At 43.3% G+C, this 21556-nt stretch overlaps 1 protein-coding gene across 4 annotated transcripts in view; it reads right to left on the reverse strand.

The window, feature by feature from the left end:
- Positions 1-21556, reverse strand: part of lrp4 (low density lipoprotein receptor-related protein 4) — a 221155-nt gene that overhangs the window by 15438 nt on the left and 184161 nt on the right. Inside the window, exons 17-35 of one of the 4 annotated variants that reach the window (XM_064974743.1) lie at positions 21115-21323; positions 20612-20693; positions 20302-20407; positions 19850-20051; positions 19502-19691; positions 18960-19091; positions 17988-18128; positions 16191-16277; positions 15712-15883; positions 15220-15382; positions 14715-14940; positions 13917-14220; positions 12289-12507; positions 11993-12127; positions 6957-7065; positions 6504-6648; positions 1422-1535; positions 1142-1253; positions 873-937 (exon numbers count right to left, since the gene is read on the reverse strand). In XM_064974743.1, coding sequence (XP_064830815.1) covers positions 873-937; positions 1142-1253; positions 1422-1535; positions 6504-6648; positions 6957-7065; positions 11993-12127; positions 12289-12507; positions 13917-14220; positions 14715-14940; positions 15220-15382; positions 15712-15883; positions 16191-16277; positions 17988-18128; positions 18960-19091; positions 19502-19691; positions 19850-20051; positions 20302-20407; positions 20612-20693; positions 21115-21323 — 2913 coding nt within the window. Of the gene's footprint in view, positions 1-872; positions 938-1141; positions 1254-1421; positions 1536-6503; positions 6697-6956; positions 7066-7534; positions 9474-9622; positions 9802-11992; positions 12128-12288; positions 12508-13916; positions 14221-14714; positions 14941-15219; positions 15383-15711; positions 15884-16190; positions 16278-17987; positions 18129-18959; positions 19092-19501; positions 19692-19849; positions 20052-20301; positions 20408-20611; positions 20694-21114; positions 21324-21556 lie in introns of those variants that run through there. The other 3 variants (XM_064974734.1, XR_010456573.1, XM_064974757.1) reach the window with 3 other exon arrangements.

Here is a 21556-nt window from a genome sequence, read left to right on the forward strand (position 1 = left end):
TTTAGCATCTACTTCATCTGACCACTTCTTTATTGACCGAGTCACTGGTGCTTCATGCCTTAATTTTTGCGGTGTACGAAGGGCTATATAAATAAATTTGATTTGGTTTACAAATATACATAGGCCCCCGCTCTGTGTCTTACCAGAGGCTGCTGTTCTGTTCTGCCGATAGTGTATAATCCGCCAGTTGTCTGTTCTTAATGTCGTCGTTCAGCCATGACTCGATGAAACATAAGATATTACAGTTTTTAAATGTCCTGTTGGTAAGATATATACGTGCTTTCAGTTTGTCCCATTTATTCCCCAGCGATTGAACGTTAGCTAGCATAATGGAAGGCAAGGGCAGATTAGACACTCGTCGCATGATCCTCACAAGGCACCCTGATCTCTTTCCGCAAAACCTCTGTTCCCTTTTCCAGCAAATCATGGGGATCTGGGCCTGGTTGGGTGTCTATAGAAGCATATCCCTCCCGTCCGACTCAATGAAGAACACTTCGTCCAATTTGAGGTCCCAGTTCTGATGTCCAGAAGCTCTTTTCGGTCATAAGAGAAGGTAGCAGCAACATTTTGCACAAAACAAGTTACCAACAATGCGAAAAAACAAACAAAATATCATGGTTGGTTAAGAGCCGATTAAAAACGGCAGCCCTCCCCTCCGGCGCCATTTTCCTCCAACATCAACCAATGAGTGGATTACACTGCTATGACATCTAAACAATTAGATATAGCCTATAAAATCAACACTGTACATTTGAAAGTGAATAATTTATTATGATGATAGTAATGATGATGCAAAGTGTGATGAAGATGCTACTGAGGGTAATAATCATGATAATGATGATGATGTTGAAGCTGACTGATCTTAATCTTACCGTGAGGAGCCGTCACCACGTTGCTCTCTAAGCAGCCCTCCACACTCAGGCTCTTGTCTGTGCAGCTACAAAACGGGATGTAAAAAAAATAAAAATATTTACCATCACACTGAGCCTATACTTTCTCACAAACTGAAGATATAAAAGTAAAGCATAGTGATACAAGGTATTTAGTCAATATTCATATAAGACAGCAATCGTTATGAATCAATATGATCCCTTCAAGTCATGGCCAATGAGGTAAAATGTCAGGCCTGTTGTTGACATACTTAATCAGTGGGGGTCCTTGCTGAGGCGTGTCTGTGGGGGCTTTGGGGATCTTGTTAGGGGCTGGGGTGCTGGTGGTCTCTCTGTCTGGTGAGGTTGGCACATAACCTGAGACTAAACAGAGGAACAATGACTAGTGTTTTAAAGATAAATAAACAGACCACACACAAAACTGGAATGTTGCTTATCAAAGTTTTTTCTCACACGCATGCAAGTACACACACACACACACACACACACACACACACACACACACACACACACACACACACACACACTCACTTGTGGAGCAGGGCCTGCTGTCTGGTTCATCAGGGCAGGCACAGACAAAGCTGTTTGTATTAGCGAAGCAGAGATGAGTACATCCTCCATTATTCACCCCACAGTGGTTAGTGCCTGCATGGAAAAGAAAAGGCTTACTTTAACCTGTTAAACTTTTGTGGCATTTTCACAACGGCACATATAAATCAAATAACATTTTATTGGTCACATACACACTTAGCAGATGTTATTGTGGGTGTAGCGCAATGCTCGTGTTGCCAGCTCCAACCGTGCAGTAGTACCTAACAATTCACAAATCTAAAAGTACAAGAATGAAACTAAGAAATATAGAAATATTAGGACGAGCAATGCTGGAGTGGCATTGACTAAATACAGTAGAATATAATATAGTATATACATATGAGATGAGTAAAGCAGTATGTAAACATTATTAAAGTGACTTCTCATGTCTATGTACAGTGCTTTGCGAAAGTATTCGGCTCCCTTGAACTTTGCGACCTTTTGCCACATTTCAGGCTTCAAACATAAAGATATAAAACTGTATTTTTTTGTGAAGAATCACCAACAAGTGGGACACAATCATGAAGTGGAACGACATTTATTGGATATTTCAAACTTTTTTAACAATTCAAAAACTGAAAAATTGGGCGTGCAAAATTATTCAGCCCCCTTAATTTAATACTTTGTAGCGCCACCTTTTGCTGCGATTACAGCTGTAAGTCGCTTGGGGTATGTCTCTATCAGTTTTGCACATCGAGAGACTGACATTTTTTCCCATTCCTCCTTGCAAAACAGCTCGAGCTCAGTGAGGTTGGATGGAGAGCATTTGTGAACAGCAGTTTTCAGTTCTTTCCACAGATTCTGGATTGGATTCAGGTCTGGACTTTGACTTGGCCATTCTAACACCTGGATATGTTTATTTTTGAACCATTCCATTGTAGATTTTGCTTTATGTTTTGGATCATTGTCTTGTTGGAAGACAAATCTCCGTCCCAGTCTCAGGTCTTTTGCAGACTCCATCAGGTTTTCTTCCAGAATGGTCCGGTATTTGGCTCCATCCATCTTCCCATCAATTTTAACCATCTTCCCTGTCCCTGCTGAAGAAAAGCAGGCCCAAACCATGATGCTGCCACCACCATATTTGTCAGTGGGTATGATGTGTTCAGGGTGATGAGCTGTGTTTCTTTTACGCCAAACATAACGTTTTGCATTGTTGCCAAAAAGTTCAATTTTGGTTTCATCTGACCAGAGAACCTTCTTCCACATGTTTGGTGTGTCTCCCAGGTGGCGTGTGGCAAACTTTAAACAACACTTTTTATGGATATCTTTAAGAAATTACTTTCTTCTTGCCACTCTTCCATAAAGGCAGTGCATTCTCTGCCACCAGTGGTGATTGACCTGGTAGATTTGTGCAATATACGACTGATTGTTGTCCTATGGACAGAGTCTCCCACATCAGCTGTAGATCTCTGCAGTTCATCCAGAGTGATCATGGGCCTCTTGGCTGCATCTCTGATCAGTCTTCTCCTTGTATGAGCTGAAAGTTTAGAGGGACGGCCAGGTCTTGGTAGATTTGCAGTGGTCTGATACTCCTTCCATTTCAATATTATCGCTTGCACAGTGCTTCTTGGGATGTTTAAAGCTTGGGAAATCTTTTTGTATCCAAACCCGGCTTTAAACTTCTTCACAACAGTATCTCGGACCTGCCTGGTGTGTTCCTTGTTCTTCATGATGCTCTCTGCGCTTTTAACGGACCTCTGAGACTATCACAGTGCAGGTGCATTTATACGGAGACTTGATAAGGCACTGTATATAGGGCAGCAGCCTCTAAGGTGAAGGGTTGAGTAACCAGGTGGTAGCCGGCTTGTGATGGCTATTTAACAGTCCGATGGCCTTGAGATAGCTATTTTTCAGTCTCCTGGTCCCAGGTGTAATGCACCTGAACTGACCTCACGTTCTGGATGGTAACGGGTTGAACAGGCAGTGGCTCAGGTTGTTGATGTCCTTGCTGGCCTTACTTTGATATCGGGTGCTGTAGGTGTCCTGGAGGGCAGGCAGTGTCCCCCGGTGATGCGTTGGGCAGACCACACCATCCTCTGGAGTGCCCTGCGGATGCGGGTGGTGCAGTTGCCGTACCAGGCGGTGATACAGCCCGACAGGATAATCTCAATTGTGCATCTGTAAAAGTTTGAGGGTCTTAGTGTCCAAGCCGAATTTCTTCAGCCTCCTGAAGTTGAAGAGGCACTGTTGTGCCTTCTTCACCACACTCCCTGTGTGGGTGGACCATTTCAGATCGTCTCCACTGTGGTCCCATCGATGTGGATAGCGACGTGCTCCCGCTGCTGTTTACTGAAGTCCACGATCAGCTCTTTCATTTTGTTGACGTTGAGGGGGCCAACGCTCCACCAGGGCCCTCACCTCCTCCCTGTACACTGTCTCGTCATTGTTAGTAATCTGGCCTACTACTGTTGTGTCATCTGCAAACTTGATGATTGACTTGGAGGCATGCATGGACATGCAGTCATGGGTGAACAAGGAGTAAAGGAGGGGGCTGAGCACGCACCCTTGTGGGACCCCTGTGTTAAGGATCAGCGAAGCGGAGGTGTTGTTTCCTACCTTCACCACCTGTGGGCAGCTTGTCAGGAAGTCCAGGACCCAGTCGCACAGGGCAGGGTTTAGATCCAGGGCCCCGAGCTTAATGACGAGCTTGGAGGTTAGTATGGTGTTGAAGGCTGAGCTATTGTCAATGAACAGCATTCTGATGTAGGCATTCCTCTTGTCCAGATGGGATAGGGCAGTGTGATGGCGATGGCCTTGTCTGTGGATCTATTGGGGCGGTAAGCAAATGTAAGTGGGTCTAGGATGTCAGGTAAGGTAGAGGTGAGGTGATCCTTAATTAGACTCTCAAAGCACCTCATGATGACAGAAGTAAGTGCTATGGGGTGATAGTAATTTAGTTCAGTTAAATGTGCTTTCTTGGGTACAGGAACAATGGTGAACATCTAGAAGCAAGTGGGGAAAGCAGACTGGGATAGGGAGAGATTGAATATATCAATAAATACTCCAGCCAGCTGGTCTGCGCACGCTCTGAGGATGCGGCTAGGGATGCTGTCTGGGCCGGCAGTCTTGTGAGGGTTAACACGCTTAAATGTCTTACTCAAGTTAGCCATGGAGAACGAGAGCCCACAGTCCTTGGGAGTGGCCTGCGTTGTTGGCACTGTGTTATCGTCAAAGCGGACGAAGATGATGTTCAGCTTGTCTGGGAGCAAGACGGTGTCCGCAACGTGTCTGGTTTCCCTTTGCAATCCATGATTGCCTATAGACCCTGCCACATATCTCGTGTCTGAGCCGTTGAAGTGCAACTCCACTTTGTCTCTGTACTGATGTTTTGCCTGTTTGATTGCCTTACGGAGGGAAAAACTACAGTCTTTGTATTCAACCATATTCCCAGTCATCTTGCCATGGTTAAATGTGGAGGTTCGCACTTTCAGTTTTACGCAAATGCTGCCATCGATCCACGGTTTCTGGTTTGGGTAGGTTTTAATAGTCACCGTGGGTGACATCCCCTATACACTTCCTGATGAACTCTGTCACGTGTTTGTGAAACGTCTATGTTATTCTCAGGTTACCCGGAAAATATCCCAGTCCGCGTGAACAAAACAATTGGTCACGCCAGTGTTGAATAGACCTTAGCACAGACCTTAGCACTATAAGGAAGGGAGGAGCAAAATTGAGTCGTGATCTGATTTGCTGAAGGGAGGGTGGGGAGGGCCTTGTAAGCATCTCGAAAAGGCATGAAGCAGTGGTCTAGTGTTTTTCCTAAGCAACTACAACAGTCAATGTGTTGATAGAACTTTGGTAGCTTTTTCCTCAAATTTATTTTGTTAAAATCCCCAGCTACAATTCATGTGGCCACAGGATATGTGGTTTCCAGTTTGCATAATGTTCCTTGAGGGCCATTGTGGTATTGACTTGAGGGGGAATATACACGGCTGTGAATTTTAGTTTTTCTTTCTTAGCCAAACGTGATGAACAAAAGGGAAAAACTTGGACATTTTTGGAAAAACTGAACATTTGCTACCAAACTGAGAGTCTCCTCATTGAAAACATCCGAAGTTCTTCAAAGGTAAATGATTTTATTTTAATGCTTTTCTTGTTTTTGTGAAAATGTTGCCTGCTGAATGCTAGGCTTAATGCTATGCTAGCTATCAATACTCTTACACAAATGCTTATGTAGCTATGGTTGAAAAGCATATTTTGAAAATCTGAGATGACAGTGTTGTTAACAAAAGGCTTAGCTTGTGAGCCAATATATTTATTTCATTTGTGATTTTCATGAATAGTTAACGTTGCGTTATGCTAATGAGCTTGAGGCTATGATTACGCTTCCGGATACAGGATTGCTCGATGCTAGAGGTTAAGACAGCTATGAGGGGCATGCTTCGGACATTGCCAGCAGTAAGATTTGAGGTTGGTTTACGAAAAGACAATTGCTTTCGAATGGTATGTAATTTTTGTATTTTTTTTTACCGTAATTGACGGAATGGATATCCCTTAAGCCTAACGGCCATTTTATAGCAGGTGTACTCAACAGATGAAGAAGAGTTTGTAGAGATTCGCAATACAATGTTGAACACTTTTACTGTTGTTGAGTAGAAAAAAAAGTTTACCTCCGCTCTAAACAAGACATGTATTACATAACACACACTGTAAATATCCATCCTTGAATGTGACCAACAGTATAAGGTGAAAGCCTGAAAAATGTAAATTAAAAACATCCCCGAAATGCCTCGCTACCACTCAGTGACTGTGGCGACACCACAATGGGGGTTGAATCTGTCTCGAAATCATCTTGGATCAGATTACCCTCAATTCTAATCTACGCTATAAGAAGATGAACTAATACTTGAACCGGTATCAGTAGTTAAGGAAACTTACCGCTCGCTCAAGGGTGAAGATTCACCTTCGGTACAGGTCTAGGATCAGCTTCCACTCCCCAAACCTAACCTTAACCATTAGTCGGGAAAATGCTAAAATGACTCAAGATCAGCGTCTAGGGGCAATATCTCCCTGCTCCCTTACCGCTCTGCCTCTGTGGCGAGACTATGATGATGTCCATGAGGCCCTCCACGTTGGCCAGGACCGTCTCCTTGCTGCGGCCAGTGTGTTTGTCCACACGCTGAATGGACTTAGTCTGCCAGTCCGTCCAGTAGATCCAACGGTCTTGCTGCGAGAGTCGGGAGAAAGGGGTTAGAGGGGAGGACACCGGCTTCAACTGGGAGAACAAAGTAGAGAAAAAGAGAGGAGAGAAAGAAACACAGACGAGGAAGAGAGAGAGGGAGGAAGAAAATGAAGGTCAGAGATGGAGGGAAGTAGAATGGTTCAGTTTTATGGTTCAGTATGAGTGGAGCAGGAGGGAGAGCAAGTGAGGCAGTGAACAAACAATTGAGTGACGGAAGAGTGAGAGAGCAAGTGAGTGGACATGGCAGCCAGGGGGGTGGTCAGGCAGTTGATTGACAGCTGGGGGGGGGGTACCTGTGTGAGGGCGAAGGGGTGGGACACAGGACTGATGAGGATTTGACGGAGCTTTCCGTTTAGGTCGGAACTCTCAATGCGGTCCAGGTGAGCATCCACCCAGAAGATCCTACACACACACACACACACACACACACACACACACACACACACACACAAACACACACACGCAGGAGTTAAACACACACAATCATAGTACATATACATACTAGGCAAAATACTTTGCAGGTAGTAGACAGAGATGAGAGGGATTTAACAGGAATTGACATCAAAGCTATCTATCAAGAGGCCAGAAAACTCCAGTACTGTACTATGATTTACTATACACAGGATTCCCACACCTTCTTAAACATTAAATTCAAGGACTTTTCAAGGACTTTCCAGGCCCAATTCCCTCAAATTCAAGGACCCAACATGGCATAGTTTGAGACACGGATCAAGGTTAATTACTGTTTCAACACTTAGCATTTTTATAATGAGAGCTTGCAGGCTTTACAGAAGCTAACAGACAACAATTAAAAAGAGAGGCTTGAATGTGTGAACACTTCTCAATTGTTCTGTGTTACAGTGATGGCAGACTATGTGGTCTCTTGCTTTCTCTAACACAGCACAGCAAAACAACATCTTGTGTAAGTTGAGCGATAGAGACAGAGACTTATTTACAAGTTGAAGAGCTAAGTAACTCCTTGTTTATTTCATTAGCACCAGCTTAACACAAAACATGTCGCAGTAAACAAAAACACGTGACCATGAATAAAATGTTTTGCAACAATAAAATATTAGATGAAAATGAAAAAATAAATAATAAATAAAACCTTTCCCCAATAAAACATTTCCCAGACCATTGTGTTCTGGGGTTGTTGGCCTTTTTGGTTCATTTGCTTTTTGTTGTTGATCACTTACTCATTGAGTAGTGTTTTGCTCCTTCTCAAACTGTTAAAACAGTGCCAAACCCTTGCTTTTTGCTGCTATACCCCTTCATTTGCTTTTCAGGACATTCACTTTTTCATTGAGTAGTGTTTCTATTTCAGCTATTTGTGCTTTTTTATCTTCAGCACCCTTTCTCAGGCTATTAGACTTGGCAATAAGAGTGAGGTTTCCTGTGCTCTCCGCTTTGAGTGCAAATTTGCCTGCTGAGGTCTCGAGAGCATTTATGTCATCTGTCTTTTATGTCATTCTTTTCTTCCCGTTAAGTTAATCTATTTCATCTATAAGGTCTTTTCTCTGTCTGTGTATTTTTGCTCATCCATTCTTCTCTGTCTGTTCTCCTTGATGTTTCACATACCTCAAGGTGAGAGTAAGACAGTAAGAGGAGTTGGTGGCAAGTTCTCCTTGATTTCTGAGCTCTCTGTCCTTTGACATACACTCGTAAAAATGTGTCCACGCTGTCTTGGACAGTGATAGACAGAATAACAGCAACAAAAATCCAGAAAAAACGCATTTCAAAAATGTTATAAATTGATTTGCATTTTAATGAGGGAAATAAGTATTTGACCCCTCTGCAAAACATGACTTAGTACTTGGTGGCAAAACCCTTGTTGGCAATCCCAGAGGTCAGACGTTTCTTGTAGTTGGCCACCAGGTTTGCAAACATCTCAGGAGGGAGATCTAATCTTGTCCCTGACATCCTTGGAGAGCTCTTTGGTCTTGGTCATGGTGGAGAGTTTGGAATCTGATTGATTGATTGATTGCTTCTGTGGACAGGTGTCTTTTATAAAGTTAACAGGCTGAGAGTGTGCTCCTAATCTCAGCTCGTTACCTGTATAAAAAACACCTGGGAGCCAGAAATCTTTCTGATTGAGAGGGTCAAATACTTATTTCCCTCATTAAAATGCAAATCAATTTATAACATTTTTGACATGCGTTTTTCTGGATTTTTTTGTGTGTTATTTTGTCTCTCACTGTTCAAATAAACCTACCATTAAAATTATAGACTGATCATTTCTTTGTCCGTGGGCAAACGTACAAAATCAGCAGGGGATCAAATACTTTTTTCCCCCTCACTGTACATAGCATGCAGCACACGGTCAGCTTTCCACTCTGTTTCTTCCACTCCCTTCTGAAATGCTCCTTGTACAATATGGAGACGGCAACTGCCAATGTTTATAAGGTGTACATTAAAATCAAGGAGGGCCTTCTCAACCTTTGAGTAAAATGACCGATTTACATTTGGTCCATCCAGGAGATCTGAACCATGTTTTCCTTGGTAGATCGTCGGTGCTCTTCTTATAGACCGTTTTAAGGTCCAATGTCCCATAAATTTAGAATCATAAAATCTCATCCCAACTTTGTCCTCATCCCATAAACGGACGTGAAAGTCACACTGCTTTGACTGAGTTTTTCTGTTCAGGCTCATCAAAGAGAAGTACATAGTCCTCCTCCCCAGCAGACAGTTTTTTAGACAACAAGTGCTTCAAATGAGGAGCCAAGCTATGCACACACAGCTGGACTTTGCTGCCCTGCATGCGAAGGTCTTGGCTATTGCACTGTCTGGGAACATCGCTGAGAACAGCACACCTAAGAGTAAAAAAAAGAAGATTGAAACCAAACAATTATTTCTGTTTCTAGCCTGTGTGTACCTGTGTGTGTCACAGAGAGAATATGAAATATGAAAACAAACATCACATGTTCCTAAAAATAATTTAATGTTACAGGTGACAGTTTATAAACCATGCCACTCACCCCCATCATATTCAGACACCACAATGTCTCAGCCCTCAATGTGTCCTCTTTGGGAACGGCAGTTATGATGGAGGTGGTGTCTGTGGTAGTAGTTTCAAGATTGAAGATTGTCTAGGTGGTGATGTCAATGATGACCTTTTCACATAGATCAATTGAGTGGGAGCTGTAAGAAAATAAGTGTCAAGTCTGATGAATGACTAGCTAGCTCGCTAATGTTAGCTAGCATTAGTCATGAAACGTTGTCACTAACAACTCTAGTGAACGTCCTTTAACTAAATGTAAACTTCACCTAACGTCATTTATTTTAAATGTTCACTGTCCAGCTCTGCTTGCTGCAAGTTGGCTAACGTAACGTTAACAAATTAGCTAACTTTAGCAAGCTAGCACTATTGTCAGGTGTGATTCTGTGGGAGAACTGACTGAAACATCTAGATAACGTTAGCTAACAACAACATAGAAAACGTTAATTTGACCGAATAATTCTGTAACGTTAAAGTTAATTTACACAACCATGAAGAGACGGAATAATCCAGCTAACTAAGTAACGTTAATAACTAAGTATGGTTGATGTATTCCTTTCTACATTACCAGGGGTAGGACCTACCTGCTTTTAACGTCCTGTGTGATGCTCCAGCAGCATGACTTGTCACAGCTGCTTCATCCATGGCGTGAACTTTAATTGATTTGCTGCAGGCTCTGCATCGGGCCATATGGATGTCCCACTGATCATTAACAAGCCAGTCTTTGTAAATGTCTTTGGTGAGCCACGAGTCCTGGAATTGACATTTTCCAGGCATAGCTGAAGGTTCGCTTAACGTGGAAGCCAAACTGGCTGCGAGCGTGCGCCATCGTGCATACATTTATTTTGTCCTCCCATATCAAACGCCATACCAATCACGACATGCAGGTTAAATTATCAAAACAAACTCTGAACCAATTATATTAATTTGGGGACAGGTCAAAAAGCATTAAACATTTATGGCAATTTAGTTAGTTAGCTTGCACTTGGTAGCTAATTTGTCCTATTTAGCTAGCATGCTGTTGCTAGCTAATTTGTCATGGGATATAAACATTGAGTTGTTATTTTACCTGAAATGCACAAGGTCCTCTACTCTGCCAATTAATCCACACAAATAGTTTCTAGTCATCTCTCTTCCTTCCAGGCCTTTTCTTCTCTTGACTTTATATTGCGATTGGCAACTTTCATAAATTAGGTACATTACCGCCACTGACCTCGTTTGTCTTTCAGTCACCCACGTGGGTATAACCAATGAGGAGATGGGAGAGGCAGGACTTCCAGCGCGATCTGCATCAGAAATAGAACTGATAGAACTTCTATTTTAGTCCTTGGCAACGCAGACGTTCGTTAGCGCGCTCGAGCATTGTGGGTGCAATAATTGAACAACAGATTTCTACGCTTATTTTGCACGCGACGCGAGCAGTGTGGTCAGCCTGTTAGGTTTCTCGCTTGCTTGCCGCTGTTTAACCTGGATCATTTGACTTCAATCACTTATGCACGTAAGTGCAGACAGTTGAACATAAGCCTATTACTGACGTTAAGTAAAAAATACAAATAAATCGAAATACCTTACATTTCTATTCATGCACAAATTATATAAATTCAAGCACTTTAAATAACCTTGATTTTTTTCTCTCAAATACACAAACTTTCAAGGATTTCAAGGACCCGTGGGAACCCTGTATACAAAACAGAATGTTCTGCAGAAAATTAGATTTTCTCGACTGAGATCTGCTTTGCATGCTGTTAGTTCCTAATATTTTCAGTCTTTCTTTCCCTTTCTGTCACACTCTCCCTCCCGCTCCCTCTGTAGGTTGACATTTATTGGGATGAGTCTTGTCCTGGAGGCAGAACTGAGCAATTTCTGCTAGATGGGCCAAATGCAATGTCAAATTTGTCTTTATTGTAAAAATTTATGAAAACAAAACTTTGCTTTTTGGTCTTAATTTAAAGTTAAATTAATTTAAGGGTTAGGCATTAGGTTAACAGTGTGGTTAGAGTTAAGGCTGGGCAGATAATATGACTTTATGGCTGTGCCAGCAAGTGACCAAGGCTGCAGCAAGGCTGCCTCCAGAACAAGATTTATCATGAAAAACACCTGTGCTCCCTCTCTCCCTCCCTACCATTCCCTCTCTCTCCTATATATATCTGTCTGTCATTTCCTTATTCCCTCCCTCCCTCCCTCCCTCCCTCCCTCCCTCCCTCCCTCCCTCCCTCCCCCTCCCTCCCTCCCTCCCTCCCTCCCTCCCTCCCTCCCTCCCTCCCTCCCTCCCTCCCTCCCTCCCCTATTCCCTGCCTGTCTCCATTCCCCTCCCTTCCACTCTCTCGCTCTAACCTGCGTGTGTCGTAGTCCAGTGTGAGTCCGTTGGGCCAGCCCAGGTCTGTGTTAATCAGAACTTTACGGTCTGATCCGTCTAGGTGTGCCCGCTCAATCTTAGCAATGTGACCCCAGTCTGTCCAGAACAGGTACCTAGGGAGACCAACGAAACAATGACAACCCAGTTCTCGCACCCCCCCCTCCCCACACACTTACAAACACCCACAAAACCAATCTCATCCACTATACCCTTCCACCCTCTTCCCTCAACCTTAACACTTCCCCCTCTATTTATCCTTCTCTCCCCCTCTCACCCTTTGCTGGGAAACACAGCGATGGCCCTGGGTTCATCCAGGCTGTTGTTGACTAGTACTTTGCGGCTGGTCCCATCCAGTCGGGCCACCTCAATGGTGTTGCGACCTGTGTCCGTCCAGTACATATTCCTGGTCACCCAGTCCACAGCCAGACCATCAGTAGTCTTCAGACCCTGGCTTATCACTGTCTCCATCCCTGTACCATCCAGGTTGGCCCGTCTGACCAGCACAGGAGAAGTTAAGTCAAACAATGAATCAATCAATCAGCAAATCAATTAGTTATATAATTTATTAAATCAAATCCTATTGCTCAAATACATTAATTGCAAAGAGTTAAAACCCCAAATAGTAAGAAAAAGTGACAAGGATGAATTCCATGTGTGGGAATGCATGCGTGTGTGATTAAGAGTATATTTATTGTGTGTGTGTGTGTGTGTGTGTGTATACATTAAGAACACCTCTTTACATGAAATAGATTGACCAGGTGAATCCGGTTGAAAGCTATGATCCCTTATTGATGTCACTTGTTAAATCCACATCAATCAGTGTAGATGAATGTTTAAGAAGGATTTTTAAGCATTAAGACATGGATTGTGTATGTGCGCCATTCAGACGGTGACTGGGCAAGACACAAGATTTGAACGGGGTATGGTAGTAGGTGCCAGGCGCACCGGTTTGAGTGTGTCAAGAACTGCAACACTGCTGGGTTTTTCACGCTCAACAGTTTTGTGTGTATCAAGAACGGTCCAGCACCCAAAGGACATCCAGCCAACGGCTGGCCAGTGGTCGAAAACAGGTCATTGGTGAAAGAGGACAAATGAGGCAGACACGAATTGTGCAGAGCAACAGACGGACTATAGTTAGTCAACTGACAGTTCAGTACAACATTGGTCCCCAAAGACCCATCAAATAATGCACAACTCGTTGTACCTTGACACGAATTGGGTATGGCAGCCAAAGACCTTGCAGAGTTCCACTTATTTCAGCAAAAAACATGACACTGCTGTTGCAGTGGGCTAAGGGACAAAAACACTGGAGAGTTAAAAAAACATTGCCTGGTCTGATGAATCCCGGTTCGTTATTTCACGCTGATGGGAGGACTATGATATTTGGAAAACCACATGAGTATATGCATCCATCATGCTGCTTTTCAACATTGCAGGCTGGTGGTGTGGGGTGTGTTTTCATGGCACACACTGGGTCCCTTGATAAAAGCGGAGCTACGTTTGTATACCACAGGATATCTGAACATCATTGCCAATCAGATACATCCCTTCATGGCAGCTGTGTATCCATCTGCCCCATGCCACAAGGTTAGGATTGTCAAGGAATGGTTCCACAAACATGACAGTGAATTCAGCTTACTGCAGTGGCCTGCCCAGTCACCAGATCTCAAACCAATTGAGATGTAACAATCTAGTTGGTGTAGAGATACACTACCAGCCAACTTGACACAACTGTGGGAAGCATTAGGCTATATCCCTGTGGAACACTTTTGACACCTTATAGAGTCAATGAACTGAGGCTGTTCTGAGGGCAAAAGGAGGTGCAACTCAATATTAGGAAGGTGTTCCTAATGTTTTGTACACTCAATGTATATTGTGTGTGAGAGTGTCTTTTTAGCATACCTGATAACATCAAGGCTGACATCGGTGTAGTACAGCTTCCCGTCCACGCTGTCGTAGTCCAGTGAGATGACGTTGTGCAGTTCAGGCACGGGCACATGCACATCTGTGTGGTCATTTGTGTCCAGGGAGATCCGTCGCACGCTGACCCGGTTGGAGAAAAGCAGGTAGGTCTCGGGGGAGTCGTCACATGACCTGGCATCCCCCTTGAGGAGGATGCCGGTGGGACAGGCACAGGAAGTACCGTTGGGGCGGGGCAGACACAGGTGGCTACAGCCCCCGTTCCTTCTACCACACTTATTGAAACCTGGAGGGGGGGGAGATGGTGTGTAAGAGAGAGAGAGAAAGAAGCAAACCAAGTCAAACTTTTGTTGCGGGTACACAAATAGGGGTAGCAGCAGCATATTTATGGGTTTCATTACATTGCCATTACATACAGGCAACTGATTCAATTGAAAGTGAAGTGAGAGAGGGAAGACTAACAATAAATAGATAATACAGGGGATAAAGGGAGGACAGCAAACGTGTAAGTGCCACGCAATTCCAAACACACACCAACCAAACAACCTTCCCAGATTTTTTGCAGTGTGTGATTTTCTAAAATGAAATGATCACACAAGTAAGGTCACTCCCATATAATTCTATAATTCTAATTCCACCAAGGCCAACTTTGAATGGTTGATGTACCAGGCTTTTATGCGACATGCGCAATAGCCTGGGGACGAGGTTAAACCAATGTGAACCCCTACCCACACCTTCCTCTCTGCTGTTCAGAGGCCAGTGTGCCATTCGTACACTCACCCAGTGGCTTCTCTCTATCCACGGCCTGTATGTCCATGAGCCCGGGCAGGTTGCTGCGCACGGTGATGGTGTTGGCGCCGGTGGTTTTGTCAGCCCGCTGGATGCTGCGGCTCTGCCAGTCGGTCCAGTAGATGTGTGGTCCTAGTAGAGTCAGACCGTACGGGTGCTGAACCGGGGATACCAGGGTACGGCGGTTCAGCCCATTCAGGTCTGCCGCCTCGATGCGCTACGGGAGGGAAAAACTTAAGTTAATTCATTGACTCAATAGGCCGGTTTTCCAGACACAGAATAAGCCTAGTCCTGGATTTTAAAAACTTCTTCAATGAAGATTCTCCATTCTTCTTCTCCAATAAGAACACAGAATTGTCATTTCAGTGGCAAAATGCTTTTGCTATGGTGTGTCCTACTTTAAACATGACCCAGTTGTGGAACAAAAGCCTGCACACTCTGTATCTCTCAGGATTGGTTGACCTCTGCTTTAGCTTTTCGGGACAGGGCGACTGACCTCTGTGTGTGCGTCAGCCCACAGTAGCTGTGAGCCGGCACTGTCGATGGCCAGTCCGTTGGGCCAGCCAAGGTTGTTACTGATCAGAACCAAACGGTCTGAGCCATCCATCGCTGACCGCTCCAGTTTAGCATGCTCCCCCCAGTCTGTCCAGTACATATACCTGGAGGAGAGCGAGAGAGAAATGAATGTCACACCGGAAGTCGTTAGTAGACTGACAAAGGAGGGCTAACTATTTCCCAATCTAGGGTGTTTAGAAAGTAAATTCCTTGGGTGTAATTCACGACGGGTCAACTTTTATTGACATGCAAACAAAAATACCTAAATACATAAAACACACAGGAACTAACTCTCTCACAGTCTGGATATGATTATTCCGTACATTGATAGTAAAAATTACATTTTAATTTAAAAACAAGTGCAAAATCAGCACTTTGAGCTAAACACACTGCTGTGCACAGTGAACCTGTTAGCCAAACTCTAACTCCTTACCCCATCTCGTGGTAGAGGGCGATGGCTCGCGGGCTGTCCAGGTTCTGCCAGATCAGAACCTTCCTCATGGAGCCGTCCAGGTTGGCCACCTCGATCCGGTTCGTTCCGGTGTCCGTCCAGTAGATCTTTCGACCCACCGCATCCACCGCCAGACCATCAGTGGTCATCAGACCTGGAGAGCGAGAGAAAAAGAGAGGAAGAAGGAAGAAAGGAAAATAAAGAAATAAAGAAAGAGTGGAAGAAAGGAGCGAATGAGATAAAGTTAGGGAGAAGACAGGATTAGAGGAAGTGAGAGAAGGGTATGTAGAAGAATAGAAGTTAAAATATTTCAGTGCTACAGGTAATTTGTTTTACAATATAGATTAATATTCCTCTGTAATACAGCAGATAGACAAAAAAGACACTAGCCTATCTGTAATATGATTCAGATACTGTATGTTTTGATTTATGAAATAAAGTTGATTGATTATTTCCCTCACCTGTAGCGATGATATCCTCATGAGCTGTCCCATTGATGTTAGCTCTACTCACCTTCTTCAGTGTGCTGTCTGACCAGTACACTTTACCTGCAGGGGGCAGTAGACACACACACATCAAGGTTACAAAGACATACGGTTAGTCACTGTTTCACCTCCACATCAGTGGAGGCTCCTCCTCAGAGGAAGGGAAGGATCATCCTCCTCAATGAAGTTCATAAAAAATTAAATAGTTATCCATTATAGATAAAAGTATACTAACTATATTTACGTCACCAGTGACGTGAATATAGTTAGTATAGTTTTTAATTAATAGTTCTAAAAATAATTTAAAACACACAATGCAATGAAGGTCTACAGTCGCCTCACAAGTACTCTCTGGGGTAGTACCATGGTTTAGCCGGAGGACAGCTACAGTAGATTCCGTCCTCCTCTGGGAACACGGACCTCAATTCAAAATCTAGGAGGCTCATGGTCCTCACTCCCTTCCATAGACTTACACAGTAATCATGACAACTTCCAGAGGACGCCCATCAACCTATCAGAGCTCTTGCAGCAAGAACTGAAATGTTGTCCACCCAATCAAAGGATTAGAGAACAAATACATTTCTTCATAAATTAAGGAGAAGCAAGAGGGCGAGCTAGCTATATTTTGTTGTATTTTCTTCCCACTTTCTCAGATAATGAATGCAGCTAGCTAGTTTAGCCTACTCAAACACCCGGCTCAAACAGAGAGGGATGCTATGTTAGCTTGCTGGCTATGGCTATCCTACACTGGAACTCTTCTAAATCAAGATAAGCTTTAAGTTTTATAAATGTATTGCCACCGGGGCCCAGTGTAACTGCTAAACTGCGTGATTGTAGCAGGTTTACTAACGCGTTAGTTCTATTAGCTATGTTGACTATGACATTAGCTAATATGGTGAAAATGATGTAGACTGTGTGTACCGATTAGCGTTAATGGTATGAAGGTTTGACTTGGAAAGGTTTTTTCGCCTGGTCACAGACAGCTAATGTGTTGTGCAATGAAGTCCACAAGTGAAGGGAAAAGGAGACAGGAAGACAGCGTAAATGAGAGAAAGAATTATACAACGAGCAAAGTGATCATGCTGTTTGTATGTGGCTGCTATGAAAGTGAACTGTGTGTGCGTGCGGGTGATCAGGGGTGTATTTTATTCTGCCGATTCTGTTGAAAAAGGTTTTTAAACAGAAGAAAACAGAACAAAATGGGGATCAACATATCTGAATTTGTCCAATAGAAACTCTTATTTGCAACTGCTTGACAAATGATTATACCCTAGATCAGCTAGATATAGGGAAGGGTGTGCAAGGCAGTATTGAATATCATTCACTGTCTGTCACCTTGATTACTAAAACATTTATCTCAACCTATGTGTGGTAAACTTTCATTCATATGATACATTGTAGCATGATGGCTATTGGTAACATTTTTGTATCATGTACTAGCCTAAACCTATCGATGTTAAATTGAGCTGGATGAATGAAATATGAATGATAGTTATCCAATACACTGTAATAGAAATAAGGCCATGCTCAATGAAAAAATGTTTTGCTCCCTCATCTTAAATGGCACTGACCACTACTGGTGCACATTCAGATCACAATTAAAAAATGACACTTTTTTTGTCAAAGGACACTGATGATGAAGCCTTTTCGGGCGAAACGTCTGGTCTGAAAGATTGAATACATTTTTATTTATATTTACTGCAAAACCTAAGTGCAGACCTTCCTCATTTTCCTGTTCATACCACAGAGATTACAGAAAACAAACATACACACCCTCTTTAGGGTCCACTCCGATAGCGATGGTGTTTTTCATGGATCTGTTGACAGCCAGCACCACATCAGCAAAGTAGGGGATGTCCAGAGAGACCATCCTGATATCAGTCCGCCGTGCAAAGATCAGGAAACTACTCATCCCTACAACCAAGACACAACACTGTCAGTATGGAGAGTACAGGTTATGGAATAAAACCACCTTATATTTTGGATTATGATGAGGTTATACAGTTGAACTAAGCTTATGAGGCATTTGTAAGTGATATTCTTTAAGAATCAACGGGCTGTAAATATTGTATCGCAGCTTGGGCCTTGACGGTGAAGGTAGTAATTAAAGGGATGTCAGCAGTAACGTTTTCAAGCTAGAGCACTTACAGTACAAAGAAAAGAGTGTGACGATAATGCAAAACACATTATTACCACAGTAAGATTTTTACTGAAAGTGCTCCATCTTGAAGACTTTACTGCTGACATGCACACTTGTTGGGACCATATCAACAGCGCACTAATGAACAAAATACTAAACTATGTTTTTTTTTTCTCTCCTTTAAATCAAGATGAGACAATTTTTTTTTTTTTTATTATCAATCTGTTATCAATCTACTTGTGGTATCTTGGAAGACATAGTTTATTTACATCAATATCTCTGTGGTTAATTGTGTTAAGGTGATGAGATACATGGTATATAGTGTTGCTTTTGTTCTTGTTTTTTTAACCTTTATTTTACCAGGTAGTCATACTGAGACCAAGGTCTCTTTTAAAGAGTCCTGAATTTCAGAAAATACAGAATGCAAAAGAAACAGAACAAGGTCATAAAACATAAACAAATTCATCAGTAATAAGGTCCTCAATCAGGTGTCTAAATTGCCCCAGAGGCAATTTAGAAAAAACATTAGAAAACATCCAATGTACCATGGGTTGTTGTACAATGGGTGCTAGTAGTATAATAATATTATATTGTTGCTATGCTACCGTGTGTGCAGGTCTTTCCGTCCAGCTGAAGGTTGATGCCAGTAGGACAGGTACAGCTGGAGCCTTTTGTGGGTGGAGCCAACAGACACAGGTGACTGCAGCCCCCATTATTCACAGCACAAGGTGTCCGCACTAGAGAGTGAGGGACAAAGGGGGGAGAGAGAGCGCAATATATAATTATTCAACATAAAAATGTAAGATGATAGTATATGTTACCCACTCACAAACTATTTCAACAATGACATATGTGTCTCACTCATTTAACAGTTGAGAGTTTAAAAAGGATCTGCAGCAGGCTGAACGTTTGACATCTATACTTATCAGTGCTGCTTCAGCCTGGTATGAGCCCCAGGTGCTTTTTGCCCTCTGAACCACATATCTAGGATTAGTTTACCTGGCCTCTAATCTCGCTAGCGACAGGGAGGGACACAGGTGGGTGGGGGTCTCGTATCGTGTCACAAAATACTCATAGGGCCAACAGGGCGTGCGTGCACACACGCACGCACGCACACACACACACACACACACACACACACACACACCGGTGGTGCGGTAGCGGTGGAACATGTGAATATCCATGAGGTTCTCCAGGTTCTCGGCGAGTGTCTGTCGTCCCAGACCAGTCATTTTGTTGGCACACTGGATGCTCTTTGACTGCCAGTCTGTCCAATAGAGCTTCTCCTCATGCAGAGTCAACCCAAAGGGGTGGGGCAACTGACTGCCAATCAACACCTGGACACCATTGGAGGGGCGGGGGGAATAAAAATATTAGCCAGTCTTCTGATTCACAGAGTAAAAAGTCTCACTTGATTAAATACCCATCCAACATACAAAAATAGTTTGAAAATAAGCTAAAGCTTGTAAAGACTATCCCTTCAAGACCACCTCACCTGTCTGTCTGAGCCATCAAAGTTGCCAAACTCGATGGTCTTCATCCCGGCGTCGGCCCAGTACAGGCGCTGTGTTTGGTAGTCAATTGCCAGTCCGTTAGGCCATGTCAGGTTGGAAGAGATGATGACGATACGGCTGGATGCGTCCATCCCTGCCTGCTCTATCTTAGGACTCACACCCCAGTCTGTCCAGTACATATATCTATAGCACTCAGGGAAAATCATGTATCAGTAAACTGTACATGTATGTGGTATGCACAATTCATCTGTATACTGTATGTTTAGATTAGTTGTCAGTGGTAAACAACAAAGTCCATGCAGCGCTAACTTTTTGGGAGGACTCTATTGAACTGCTGAAAAAAAAGGTGTGTTTACATGCTACTCTGCAAACTACTGTCAGAGGTGTCATTGGATATCTGACGCCTGATATTGACCCTTGACTTCTAACTTACCCTCCAATTGGGTCAACCACGATGTCCCTGGGTCGGTCAAGATTCTCCCAGATCAGAACAGTACGCATGCTCCCGTCTGCATTAGATACCTCGATACGATCTGTACCTGATCTCACACACGCACACACACACACACAAGCACGAACGCACAATTAATTATTGTTTGTACAACAAATTACTCCATAAAGACAAGTCAAAGAAGACTTCCTGGTCGTCTATAGCTGACATGATACACAGTGGTACAAGCTTCAGTTTGTACTACTACCCTATAATTTAAATCTAGAACACGGGTACAGTTAATGTTTCTTACCTGCATCGGTCCAGTAAAGTTTGTTGGTCACCCAGTCAATAGCCAGACCAGCTGGACTTTCCAGACTGGTGTCCACCACCACCTGACACACACAATAACAACTAATTTCAATACAGTACAGTAACTTAATTGAAATACTCCCCCATAGCAAAAGAAGGTCAAACAGCTGTAAAATGAACTGTGATACCAGACTCTCATCAATAGGTGGCGACATTTGGTTAAAAGTAAAGTGCAAGGGACTTTAATCAATACTCTGATCTCATCAGCTAAAATGACTCCTCCAAACAATTGTATCTTACCAAGGATTAGACCAAACATCCAACACTATAACACTAAACTGTTTTCTTCTCTATTACTAGCTATTTTATTTGTAATGATCTTGATGGGTGGTTGTCTCACTTACTTTAGTTGAATGCACCTTCCATTGTACAGTAAGTGGCTCTGGATAGGAGCATCTGCTAAATTACTAACTAATATGGGAAATAATATTGGGAAGAACTGACCTCCTGCCTTGAGCCGTCCCATTGGGCCCGGTTGATGGAGTCGGTGGTGACGTCCGTCCAATAGATGAAGCCCTCCTCGGCATGCCAGTCCAGTGCCACGGCGTTGCGTACGTCGGCCAGCGGGATGACATCATCCGACATGTCCTCGGTGTCGAAGCTGATTCGTCGGATGTCCGTCCTTCGGGCAAAAAGCAGGAACTTGTCAAGACCTGATCAAAGACCAAAGGTCTTCTGTCAGTGCTCTAGGTTTACCAACAGGGTCATCACAACACACCAACATACACCAAGGCTCTGTTCCAATTATCCACACTAGCGTACCCCTTAGGATTAAGCAATGAATTGGGCATTCTAGTGTGGACAATTGGAACCTAACTAAACTAACACATACTATTAAAGGGCAATTCTGCCACCTTTCAACCTCATATTCGTTACCTCCAGCACC

Source organism: Oncorhynchus masou, chromosome 1 (assembly GCF_036934945.1).
Source record: "Oncorhynchus masou masou isolate Uvic2021 chromosome 1, UVic_Omas_1.1, whole genome shotgun sequence".
In the NCBI taxonomy this organism is placed as follows: Eukaryota; Metazoa; Chordata; class Actinopteri; order Salmoniformes; family Salmonidae; genus Oncorhynchus; species Oncorhynchus masou.